Source organism: Elephantulus edwardii, unplaced genomic scaffold (genome assembly GCF_000299155.1).
Source record: "Elephantulus edwardii isolate Elephantulus edwardi_28Jun2011 unplaced genomic scaffold, EleEdw1.0 scaffold00116, whole genome shotgun sequence".
NCBI lineage: Eukaryota > Metazoa > Chordata > Mammalia > Macroscelidea > Macroscelididae > Elephantulus > Elephantulus edwardii.
Window position 1 is genome coordinate 7,969,144 of NW_006399866.1, and position 13,257 is coordinate 7,982,400.

General features: G+C 39.0%; 1 protein-coding gene and 1 pseudogene across 5 annotated transcripts in view; one reads left to right on the forward strand and one right to left on the reverse strand.

Moving 5' to 3' along the window:
* Positions 1–13,257, forward strand: part of MAPKAP1 (mitogen-activated protein kinase associated protein 1) — a 372,056-nt gene that overhangs the window by 138,960 nt on the left and 219,839 nt on the right. For all 5 annotated transcript variants that reach the window (XM_006892559.1, XM_006892556.1, XM_006892555.1 and 2 more), the window contains one exon: positions 2,007–2,179. In XM_006892559.1, the coding sequence (XP_006892621.1) occupies positions 2,007–2,179 (173 nt within the window). The remainder of the gene's footprint in view (positions 1–2,006; positions 2,180–13,257) is intronic.
* Positions 4,641–5,611, reverse strand: LOC102875559 (annotated as a pseudogene).

Here is a 13,257-nt window from a genome sequence, read left to right on the forward strand (position 1 = left end):
GGTAGTCTTCGTTCCTCTGGGGTCTCACAGTCTTCGCTCCTCTGGAGTTCCGTGGTAGGTGGCTGGCTGTTGTTCTTCCCGGGTCTCTTCTGGGTCCCTCTCGCGGCGTTCCCCCGTCTGGCGGCGGCGTGCGTTCCCCCGTCTGGCGGCGGCGTGTGTTCCCCGGACTGGCGGCGGCGTTCCCCCAGCTGGCGGCCTCGCCCTCGTGCTGCGTCTGCCATTACTTTCTATGCATCAGAAAACTAGACTAAGAGATGATAGAAGGAGATTTAAGCTGTGGTCCTGGAGAAGATTATTGACTGCTAGGAGAACAAGCAGGTTCTTCCTAGAGAGGGTGAGACCTGGCGGCTCCTTGGAGGCAAGGATTCTGAAGCTTCATCTGACATACTTTGGACATGTTGCAAAGAGGGATCAATTCTTAGAAAGGACATCATACTTGAGAGGGTGGAGCAACAGCACATGAGAGGAAAACCCTCGATGAGATGGATGGATTCATTGATTGGGGTAATGGGGATAGGTGTGTAAGAGACAATAAGATTGGCACAGGATAGAACAGAGTTTAGGGCTGTTGTACATAGGGTCGCTATGAGTCATAGGCAACTTGATAGCACATAACCACAATATTCATACAATGGAGTATTATGCGACATTGAAAAAATAGTGAACTCGTAAAACATTACACAACATTGAAGAGACTGAAGGACATTTTGCTGAGTGAAATATCTCGGTCACAAAATGACATAATACCACTGTTATAAAATAAAACATGGGGGTTTTATTTTAATGTCTTATTTTAAAATTTATTTATTTTATTTTAATATCTTATTTTAAAAGAAGACATTATGGAGAGAATGGGAAAGGAGTGGGTAGGTAATGAATACTGAATTAAATCAGATGCGGGGAAGAACTGTCCAAAAGGAATATATGATTAGACATTGTATGTATTACAACAGTCTGGAACAAGGAGTGCATTGCAGGGAGGGCTGTTGAGGGGGACGGGAGATGGGGAAAATATGGAACAATAAAAAAAAATTTAAAATAAAAAGCAAGTATATTAGAACACATTAAGAAAGACACATCCTAATTTGAAAGAGGGGAAGAGCCATCAGACCTTAAAAGAAGCCCTCTCTTCAGTGGCTGGCAAGTTTTTCATTATCACAAAGAGAAGGTGGTGGTTTTTTAGGTGCAGTCAAGTTGATTCTGACTCATAGCGACCCTGTGTGCAACAGGTCTAAACCACACATGATCCTGCATCATCCCCAAAAATCTCTGCTGTGCTCAGCCACTGTTGCAATGTATGTGTCAGTCTGTCTCATTGAGGGTCTTCTCTTCTGCTGACCCTCCTCCTTTCCAAGCATGATATCCTTTTCCAGGGCATGGCGCCTCCTGACTATATGCTCAAGATCTGTGAGACAAAGTCTCACTCTCCTTGCTTCTAAGGGGCACTCTCTCTCCACTTCCTCTAAGACAGATTTGTTTATTCTTTTGGCAGTCCATGATATACTTGTATTTTTTGCCAACACGGTAATTCAAAAGCTGATGTTCTTCTTTAATCTTCCTTATTTGTTGTCTAAAGAGGTGATAAAATGCTTTTAAAAAAAAAATACAGGGAGGGCAACCAAGACCAAGGTCTAATGGTGATTTTACCAACGTGACATAATGAGCTAGTAGAAAAGCAAGTTTTTGTACACCAAGCATTAGTTCTGTTTATCATTCTAATTTGTATATCTTAGTTGTAGTATTCATTTACTCTCCTCATGACAGAACTGGGTCCAAGATGCCATTATAAAATAAAAAAATAAAGAAAAATAACCAAGCCAGGGGAAAAACCCCAACCCCTTAAAATCAGAGCATTCCCTTTGGTATCATCCCAGGCTCATAAGTAGGTCTGAAAGAATGAGAAATAACTATGCTGAACACAGAATCTGGAGAGAAATAGTTCTGGCTCAATAGGATCTTTATGGCCTTGATTGTTTGCTTCACTTCAATGCTTTCTCTGTCCACAGGGTCATGTAGGCACAACAGCAACAAAGAAGATCGACGTCTACCTCCCACTGCACTCCAGCCAGGACAGACTGCTGCCAATGACTGTGGTGACAATGGCCAGTGCCAGGGTACAGGATCTGATTGGGCTTATCTGTTGGCAGTATACCAGTGAAGGCCGGGAGCCAAAACTCAAGTAAGTTTCACTCTTTTTATGGTTGTTCTCTAGTTTCTGGTTACTCTGGGCTACTTTGGCTAGATTCTGTGTTAGGTCAGTGTTTTAGGGAAACCAATTTGCCTGCAAAATAAATTATTGTGAATCTAAAATATAAGGAAATTAATTCCAACAATTTCCAATCCTTTTAAAAGATACTAGAGAAGAAGGATGTGGCAGTCTGCATCTGTAAAGATTTCCAGTTCTCTATTGTCATATAGGATTGTTTGGGTCATAATTAACTTAGGGACAGTGAGGGTTTTATTATGTTACTTGCTGAAAGGAGAAAATAAGAGGGAAGCTCTGTAGCCCTAGTGGATACCAAGTTATACTGTCAACCCAAAGGTAGGTGGTTGGAATCCATCAACTGCTCTAGGACAGATGATGGGCAGACTCCCCCCAGACAGTTTAGAGTCTTAAATTTCACAGGGTCAGCTGTGAGTCAGTTCTTATTAACAGCCATGATTAAATGAGTGAGTGGATGTTTGCTTTACACCTAAGTGACAGTAAGGAGCCCCAGAGACAAAGTACCTTCTGTGTTGGACTGCTAACTAAGGTCACGAGTTTGAATCTACCAGCTACACTGTGAGAGCAAGTTGAGGCAATTCAGTTCTGGTTAAAATTTACAGCCCCAGAAACCTGATGGAGAGCCATCATAAGTGGGAATCAATGTGATAGCAATTGTTTCGTTTGATTTTAAGTTGAGACTTAAACACAGACACTGTGCTGGCCACTTGTTTGGTTCTCCCGCCTCCGTGATGAAGTAAATAGTAAGATCTTCATTCTGCAGAGGAGAATGTTGTACCTACAATTACAATTACAATGTTGTAATTGAGGTGACATGACAGAGAGGGCATTGGTGAGGATAGTCTAGGAATTGAGAGTTTTGGGTGTTGGTCCAATTAAACATTTGACCAACTGTTGCCAGGGCTTCTAACCCATTTTCTGTCCTGCAGAGAATTTCCTATTTTATATGTTTTTTCCAATAATAGGAGCTCTGGTGGCCTAGCAGATAAAGAGTTGCACTGCCAATCCAAAAGCAGGCAATTTGAATCCACCACCTGCTCTGTAGAAAAAGATGAGCAGTCTCCTCCTGTGCCGTTTACAGCCTCAGAAAAACCTGGCAGCTCAGCTTTAAGTTGGTTCCAACCCAACGACAATAGGTTTGTTTTGTTCATTTCTAGTAAGAGGTTTGGAATATCACAGAGTATGGTGGATGCCTTCATTGTGAAACTGGATTCTCATGGAGCTATCCTTTTCTTACTTTTTTTAGTTCATATGGTCTAATCAGATTCTACTGAAAATTATCCAAAAACAACTGGAACAGCACATCAGCAGAGAACTACTAGATGTGCAGGCTGGGTTTAGAAAAGGCCATGGTACCAGGGATATTATAGCTAATGTCAGATGGATCTTGGCTGAAAGCAGAGAGTACTAGGGGAATGTCTATGTTTGACTATGCAAAGGCATTTGACTGTGGATCACAACAAACTGTGGCTAACTCTGAGAAGAATGGGAATCCCAGAACACTTGTTTGTGCTCATGCGAAACATATACTTGGATCAGGAGGCAGTTGTCAGAACAGAGCAAGGAAACACTGCTTGGTTTAAAATCGGGAAGGGTGTACTCGAGGGATGTGTCCTATCTCCATACCTTTTCAACCTATATGCAGAACAGTTTATCCAGCAGGCTGGGCTGTATGAGAAGTGTGGCATCAGGATTGGTGGAAGATTCATCAACAATCTCCATGTTCTCATTTCATCCATGTTGTACAGTATTTTTTTCTTTAAGTTTGAAAGAAAAAATTTATTGAAGACCTGAAAAACAATTACCGAAAGATCAACTTGTCCAGAAACTGTAGCTACGCAATGCATTGAGTCTATCTTGTTAATAAAACGTGCATTAGACACAAATACAAAAACCATGAAACAAGTCACCATTCTTCAACAATCTGAGCAAGGATAAAATGCCTAAGGAACAACATAGGTGAATTGCAAAGGATGGGCTCTTTACTTTAAGCACAAATGGATGAGTGTGTTCAGTTATATACACTGAATTGAACCTTTGGCACTAGGAATCAGAGCATTTTGTCATATAACATTAACACATATTCTGAAAGTGCGTAGTGTCAAAGGAATAGAACCACCAGCATTCAAAAGCAGCTTTGTCAGCTAGGCAATAAAACACTCTCCAGCATGTCTTTCCATTGTCCATCATTGAATACACTGGAAGCAAATTTTGAATTTTTTTTTAAAAAAAGCAAAGAAAAAGGAGCTATATACCAACCACTTTTATTTTCTCTCTTTATAATCAAACAGAAAACAAACACACATCAATTTTGTTACATGCTAACATTTTCAAAGTACATCATTTGTACAAGAGAAGGACTAAGAACAAAAATGTGTTTACAGAGTTCCAAATACATAAGCAAGTGTTAGCAGTCTCACACAGCTTTCCGATGATACTCAGGGGGAGTCACGTCATAATCACTGGTTTTAAACAAAGCAGCAGAATTCTTTGCCAGGTACTTTAGGAAATCATGGAGATAGTTCAGTAATAAAGCAAGGCTCTTCTCATCCAGAGGTGTATAGGCCAACATTGCTCCAATTTGCACAAATAGTCTCAGTAGATGTGGTGTTCCATACACCTGGGATATGAGTGCATCAGGGTGATCTGCAAGGATTTCTGCATACTGAGGTCTCTCAAATTTGTAGAGAAGTTGAGTGCCCAACATTACATTGAAGTATTCTTTTATCCCAGCCACAGCTTCATTGACAGCATATTCCTTGTTATCTGTGTTTCCTGGAGATTTCTTCTAATTTGCATAATCTTCAAGAAGGGAATCCACATTCTTCTTGGCAGGAAGCTAAAACAGCTGTTTTTGCCTAGTAATTAAGTCCCAGTCATCAACAAGCCATAGTTTTAGTTCTTCTGGAATCTTCACTTTAACTTCAACTCTGTTCATGAATGTTTCCTCATTTTCAACAGTAGGATCTATACGGGCCCTTTTCTTCTGAGGAAGCTAAGGTGTCTCACTGGTACTGCCACCATCTCCATTTCCTGGTGTTTTTGTTTTTTCTTTTTCATTTTCACTTCAACATTCTTCTGTTGCAGACCAGATGTCTTCTTTCTTGGGGCAGCTCCTCTCATTTTCCCCTCTGCATATTGCTCCTGATTGACTTTTTGAAGTTCTCTCTGTTTCTGCAGATTGGTGTCCATGTATTTGAGCACTCTGCTTTCTGGAACCCATTCATCCCAGTTTTTATTCCAACCACTGTAATGTATAAAGTATTTCACTTGTTTGTCCTTTATGGCAACCTTTACATACTTGGCTTCATAAAGAAGAGGCCCATGAAAGCACAGCACTCACTCACCCTCTTGGAATTTAGGCTTTGGGTCCTGCTTTGGTGCCATTTATAAGTGATTTGCCACCTACTCCTTCTCCTACCACCCCCGACTACTGCCTCCTGCTCTCTACCCCACTCAACTCCCATTATACAGTATTTTGTCAGTTTTAATAATTTTTCAGTGATGCATAATAGTACTTCATTGTGTGAAAAACACAGTTTCTCTAGCCATTGATCCATTGATCCATTGATGGACACTTGGGTTGTTTCTCACTCTTTGCTATTATAAATTTTGCTGCAGTGAATATAGGTGTGGATATATCTGTTCATGTCACAGCTCTTATTTCTTTAGGTTATATTCAGATTATTGGATCAAATGATGGTCATATTGTCAACTTTTGAAGAAAACGCCAAACTGCTTTCCATAGTGGTTGCAGTATTTTACATTCTCACCACCAGCGTATGAGAGGTTCAATCTCTCCATAGCCTTGGTAGTGCTTGTTATTTAATGTTTTTTTTGAACATTGTTCTTTTTGCTGGTGTGAGATGATGTCATTATTACTATTATGACTTGTATTTCTTTTTTTTTTTTAATATTCCAGTCAAATTCAGCAGTGGGGGGGTTGTAGTGACTTGTATTTCTATGATAGCTGATGATCTTGATCATTTTTCATGTATTCATCTGAAGGACCAATAGAGGAAATACCTGTTCATGTCCTCTGACTACTTTGTGAGTGGGTCATCTTTTTCTTGTTGAGGTGTCTATAAATGTTCGAGAAGAATTTTAACAAGTATTTTTTCCCATTCTGTAGGTTCTGATTTTCTTCTTCTGGAGAATGCTTTTGAATTACTTAAAGATTTCATTTTTTTCTGAATACAGTGTACTTTATTGATGGTACATGAAAAATGGGCTCTCCAAGCCCATCTTGGCTGTAAACTGTGTCAAGAATGTGAGATTCTCGGTGTGTGTGGAGGATCGAGTTGGGGCATGGACTTCCCAGCAGCTGAGAGTTTCTCTCTCTCTTTCTCTCTCTCTCTCTTCTAGTGCTATTGCTGGGGCTGGTGGTCCAAGGGGCTCTTATTCTTTAGAGGCCATCTGAACTATTAGGTTGACCACCCAGTTGCTGTAACCAAATTCATTGTCAAACCAGGAAATGAGTTCTACAAAATGGTCGTTCAGAGCAATGCCAGCCCCAGGAGCAAAAGTGGAAGAGTGGGTGTCACTATTAAAGTCACAGGATACAACCTGGTCTTAAGTGTATCCCAGGATGCCCTTGAGGGGTCCTTCTGATGCTTTCTTTACTATTTTCTTGATGTCATCATATTTTGCAGCTTCCTTAAGATGGCAGTTCAGGTCCATAGCTGACACATTGTGGGTGGGGACATGGAAAGCCATGCCGGTAAGTTTCCCAGTCAGTTCAGGGATGACCTAACCCATGGCCTTGGCAGTGCCAGTAGATGCAGGGATGATGTTCTGGGCATCTCCATGGCCATCACGCCACAGCTTTCCAGAGGGGCCATCCACAGTCTTCTGGGTGGCAGTGATTGCATTGACTGTCATCATGTGTCCCTCTACAATGCCAGTGTTGTCATGGATGACCTTGGCCAGGGAAGCCAAGCAGTTGGTGGTACAGAAGGCATTGCTGACAATCTTGAGAAAGTTGTCATACTTTTCATGGTTCACACCCATCACAAACATGGAGGCATCGGCAGAAGGAGCAGAGATGATTACCTGTTTGGCACCACCCTTTAAGTGAGTCCTAACCTTCTTCAAGGTTGTGAAGACACCATTGAAGTCCATCCAGCATCACCCCACTTGATGTTGGCGGGATCTCGCTCCTGGGAGATAGTGATGGCTTTCCCATTGATGACCAGCTTCCCATTCTCAGCCTTGACAGTGCTGTTGAACTTACCATGGGCAGAATCATATTGGAACGTATAGACCATGTAGTTGAAGTCAATGAAGGAATCATCAACAGCCACTTCGCTAGAGTTAAAAGCAGCCCTGGTGACCAGGTGTCCAATGCGGCCAAATCCATTTACTCCGACCTTCACCACCATGTCTCAGGGATGTGGCTAAGGCTACCCAAGAAGAGAGGTCAATCTGGATCAACGAGGAGCAGAGAGTCAAAGATTTAATTTTTCAGAGGTCTCAATCATCCATTTTATTCTCTATTAATAGTATATCAGTTATATTTTATGTTCTATTTAAACCACAGCTGGAGACTCCTAAGTGTACCCTAATTTCTTTTCTTTGATAAATTTTTCAGTTTCATCTATTCCTTTGAGATCCTTGACCTCTAGTGAGTTAATAGTTTTTATAGATGGCATCAAATATGGATCCTGTTTCCATTTTGTGCAGATGGATAGCCAATTTTTTCATTAGTATCTGTCCAAGAAACTGTCCTCTCCTCATTTACTGGATTTCATCTCTTTGTCGAAGATCAATTTTGCATGGATGGATGAGTTAATTTTTGGATTCTCCATTTTATTTAATTGTTCACCATACCTGTCATTGTACTGTCCTGTGTGAGTCACCATAGTTGAGTGGTAGGTTTTGAAGTCAGGAAGTTTGAGGCCTTTTATTTTTTCTTCTTCAGTGTCTCTTTATTTATTGGGAATATTTTTCTTTTGTATATAAAGTTGGCATTTGCTTTTTTCATATATTTGAAAAATGATGCCAGCATCTACATAGGGTCTATGGTGTATTTGTAGATTGCTTTTGTTAATATTGCCATTGTTAAGTCTTCGTATATCATAGTGAATGTTTCCTGTAGTAGTGTTGTATACTTCTTTTTATTTTTTTTTAAAGAAAAAAGGTCTTTTGTATCTCTGGTTAGATTTATTCCTAAGTATCTCATCTTACGGATGACTGGACTAGTCCATAAGGAGCTGTGTTGCTAACCAAAATGCAGTGCCTCTCTGGTGGTTCTAATACACCAACCTGACAGGAGAAAGATGAGCAGTCTCCTTCTGTGCCATTCACAGCCTCCAAAAACCCTGTGGAGGGTCAGCTATGAGGCAGTTCCAGCTCAGTGACAAAGTTGAGAGTTACAAAACCAGTAATTAACATTACTCTCAGTGGAGAGAGTTTGAAGGCATTTCTCCTGCAAAGAAGATAGTGGAAGTCCTAGCCAGCGCAAGAATGCAAGAGAAGGAAATAAAAGACATCCATATTGGCAGAAAGAAAGTAAAACTACTTACAGATGATCCCATATAAAGAAAATCTTAAAGACTTATTAAGAAAATAATTGGATTTAGTAAGTAAACTAGAGTACAAGATTAATGTACAAAAATTAGGTTCTCTACAATAACAGAGAGGACTCTGAGAAGGAAATAAGGAAAACTATGGCATGTATAATCAGGTTTTTTTTCTCAGTGCCACTAACGTGAACAATAAAAAAAGAAATACTCCTAACATCAAAAAGACAGCATTTGCTAGGCAGAAATGGGTAGGATGGGAGGATTAATGGAATTGAGAATCACAGAAAGAATGTGGGAAGAGTGCACTTACAATAAAGATATTGCAGTTATTGTCATGAAACAAAATTGTATGAATGGATCAATGGAAGACCATTTTGTTGTGTAAACCTTCATGCAAATCAAAATAAAAAAGAAAGCATATTAATGTTAACTAAATTTTCATTAGTTTCATTCAGGTTTTCATTTCTGCTGCTAACTTCTACTGGCATCATGTCCATTCTGACTCATCATGGCCACTTGTAACTCATAACTGGAGGAGATTGTTGATCTTTTTCCCACAGACCTATTGGTAGATTCAAACCACTGGAAACTCTCGCCATTTGGGCTAGTGGTGCAACTCATGATGTATGATGCCAGCTGATACATAATACCATAACCCCTACTATTAGTGGTATCATGCAGTAGCATAATTTAATTTCTTCTAACTCCGATTTTTATACTGTGCTATAACCTATAGACTAAATTAGCTAAAACTTCCTAGTCTAGCACTTAAGATCCTTCATAGTCTGATCCCTGTTTATGCTCTAGTGCCTCTTAATGCCTTTTTGGTATCAATAAAGAACCTGCTTTTGTTTCTTCAGTCAAAAATGCCTTTCTCACACTTACTCTCCTTTCCTCCTCACAGCAGATCTGTTTTCACCCATATTTCCAGGCATCCTTTCCTCCCACTTCCCTCTTTCTTTTCACTTTAACTTTTTGCATGGCCCACTTTACACTAGGTATACCTCTTTCTTATTGTCTTATAAACCTTTTCACTGTTTTTGCTTTACAGAAAGCCTTTCTTACTCTTCTTAAAAATCCTGTTTAAGCTCAAAGACTTTAAGTCTTTCATTCCCTTATTCATCATATACATGTGAAGTTCCAGGATCTAAGTATTGATAATAAGAGAAATGTCATTACAATACACATAAAAATTTTTCAGTTCAGTGAGGAAGAAGAAATTGTCCAGTGTAATAGAACTTTGTAACTGGCTTATTTTATTTATCGTTTATATTCAGTCATGCATTCAGCAAATATTTATGGTAAGTTTGCTGTTTACCAGGCGTTATTGATGTACAGAGGAAGTAGAACCAGACATAGTCTCTCTTTAATGAATCTCACTGTTTAGTGAGAGAAATAGACATTGCCTCAGATAATGAGATAATACTGTTTAAAAATTGAGTTGAGTGCTCTGAAGGAAGGGAATGCTTAGCCTGGTAAACAGGGAGAAATTCCCTGGAAAAGTTATAGCACATGCATTTTGGAAGGGGATGTTCCAGGCAGATTTAACAGTACAACAGCTACTTAATGTCAGTTGAAAGCATGTTGAGATCAAGGAAGGATCAGTATGGCTAGAGCATAAGAAGGGAAGAGATAATGGAGTAGAATGAGCTGTAAGATGATCAGGGGCTAGAGTGGAGATTGAGAGAAATAGACAAATTCTGGAAATATTTGAGGAGTAAAAGTCACAGCGCTTAAGGATAAATGAGTTATGAGGAGTGAAACAAAAATTTCATAAACATTCTTTTTCTTATTCCCGTCAAGTTGGAACGAACTCATAGCTGACTTCAGTGAGTTTTCTGAAACTATAAATAAAATGGGAAATTACCTGGGGAGTCTCTAGTGAATTCAAACCTGCTGAGAAACATGACGTTTGAGCTAGCAGTGCAATTTCTTACTGTCTGTGCCACCAGACTGAGATAGAAGAGAGGTAAACAATGGTGTCCTTTTTAAAAAAAATGCCCTGTATTTCTGACTTGCATAGATGCATGGTGGAGCCTTTCACTGAGATAAGAGGGTATTGGAAGGTCAGGTTTTATTTGTTTTTTTGTATTTGATGGTGAATGAGAAGCAGGCAACATAATTTGTTGATTTTGAGATGGTTCTGAACCAAAAAGTCAACAGTTTCAGTCCCTCAGCGGACAGCCAGCTTCTGTAAAGATTTTCAGTCTAGGAAGTCCTTGCTTATTCTTGAGGGTTGTTGTAAGTCAGAATTGACTTAGTGGCAATGGGTTTAGTTTTTGGTTTATTTAAGAGACATTTTCATGTCTAGACTTTAGAAGAGAGAGATATGAATTAAAAGTATGAATCTTGGGTATTAATTGAGGCCTAGAGATTAGTTGAGGCCTCCAGTAAGAATAAGTAAATAGAAGCTTCTAAACTTGGACATTGAAAAACTCTTTGAATGATAGTTCTAAAATTATATACTCCAGAGAAAAAAAGAAGATGCAGAGTAGGAGAAATAGCGTTTAGATTTTGATTAAGTTTGAGATTACTTTTGAGATACTCAGCTGAAAAGTCTTATAAGCAGTAGGAGTTATATATGCTTTTAAAGTCTGAATTACGGCTTTTATTGGTTTGCTATTCCCAGTCTATATAAGTGTTTAACACTTAACCAATATTTAATAAATCATTTGTAGAGTGAATGAGAACACAGGGATATGGAAAAAAAATCTGTGCTGAAATGCTCTACTCTTATCCTACTACCAGGGAGACCATTCATTCTTCATGATGTCTATTAAGACATGCTTCTGGACATGTCTTTATTCAGTAAAAATCACCAAGGTAGATATTCTTTTTTTTTTTTTAAGGTGGATATTCTTAATCTGAGTTTGTTTCTTTAAATGATACGGTCTTAAGGCATTATATACCTTTTGTTTATTTCTCTCAACAAAAAGATTACCCATTATCAGTGTTTCCTGATTTCTGGAGTGCCATACTGGTAGATAATGGGATGATAGTTGGAAACATTCATTGGAGTGCTTATTGTGTATCATACATCTTATTGTAAGAATCTTAAGTGTATTATATTTTTCCTTACCATAGCTCTACAAACATAGAAAAGAAAAAAAAAATTTTTTTTTTGGGAGGCCACACAAAACTCAAAAGGTTGTATTTGTCATAAAACTTGACCCAAAAGTACAAAGACAAACCCTTAACCAGGAGACTGTTCAGAAGCCGTATGACTATAGGACTCTAAGAACCAAGATATCTACCATACTTCAACAACTTAACCTTGGTGGTTCTTCCCCCAAGACAGATCTGTTCTTTTGGCAATATGTTCCTCTTTCCCAACACCACAATCCAAAGGCATCAACTCTTCTTCAGTTTCCTTTATTCATTACACACCTTTCATAATGCATATGAAGCAATCGAAAATACCATGGTTCAAGGTCAGATGCACCATAGTGTTCAAAGGTACATCCTTGCTCTTTAGCACTTTAAAGAGGTCCTTGGTAACATATTTCCCCATGTAACACATCCTTTGATATCTCTTTGGGAGAACTTTTGCGCAATCCAACACTTCATTTGATAGCCGTTTCCATGCATGTTGTTTGTGGATCTAAGTAAAATTAGATCGTAGACAAAGTCCACCTCTTACCAATTTATTTATTGTAATGTTGCTTATTGGTCCAATTTTGAGGATTTCTAAATTTTGTCTATGTTAAGAGGTAAATCCATGCTAAAGGCAATGATCTTTGATTTTCTCTGCCCACCCCCCTTCATTTTCTGCAAGCATTGTTATGTCTCTTTATCTCAGGTTGTTGATGAGTTTCCCTTCAATACTGATACTATGTTCTTCATATAAGCCAACTTCTGGACTACTTGCTTAGCCTATGGAATGAATAAGAATGATGAAAGGATGCAACATTGATGCTCAATTTTCATTCTTTTAAACCATGTGCCATCCTCTTGTTCTGTTTAAACAACTCTTTCTTTAGTCCGTGTACAGGTTCTGCACGAGAACCATTAATCATTTGGGATTCACATTCTTTTTAACATTTGTTGTTTGTATTAGGTACCACCAAGTCAGAACTGATCCATAGCTAACCTTCTAGCAGGTTCTCAGAGGCGATAAGTCACACAGGAGGCGTTTTCCCATAATTCATTATGATCCACACAGTCAAATAACTTTGAACAATAAAGCACAAGTAAACCTCTTAAAGATATCCTCTGCTTTGAGCCAAGCTCCATCTGACATCAGCAATGAGATCCCCTGTTCTATCAGTTCTTTTGAATCTAACTTGAATTTCCGGAGGTTCTCTGATCACGTACTACTCAAGCTATTGTTTAATAAGCTTCACCAAGATTTTACTCGGACAGGCTATTAATAATTCAATTAATAATGTTATTATTAATACTGTTCAAGCTCTGAACGATCACGTTTTTATGGAATGAGAACAAATATGAATCTCCTCCAGGATGTTTGCCAAGCAGCTGTCTTCCAAATTGCTTGACATAGGTTAGGGA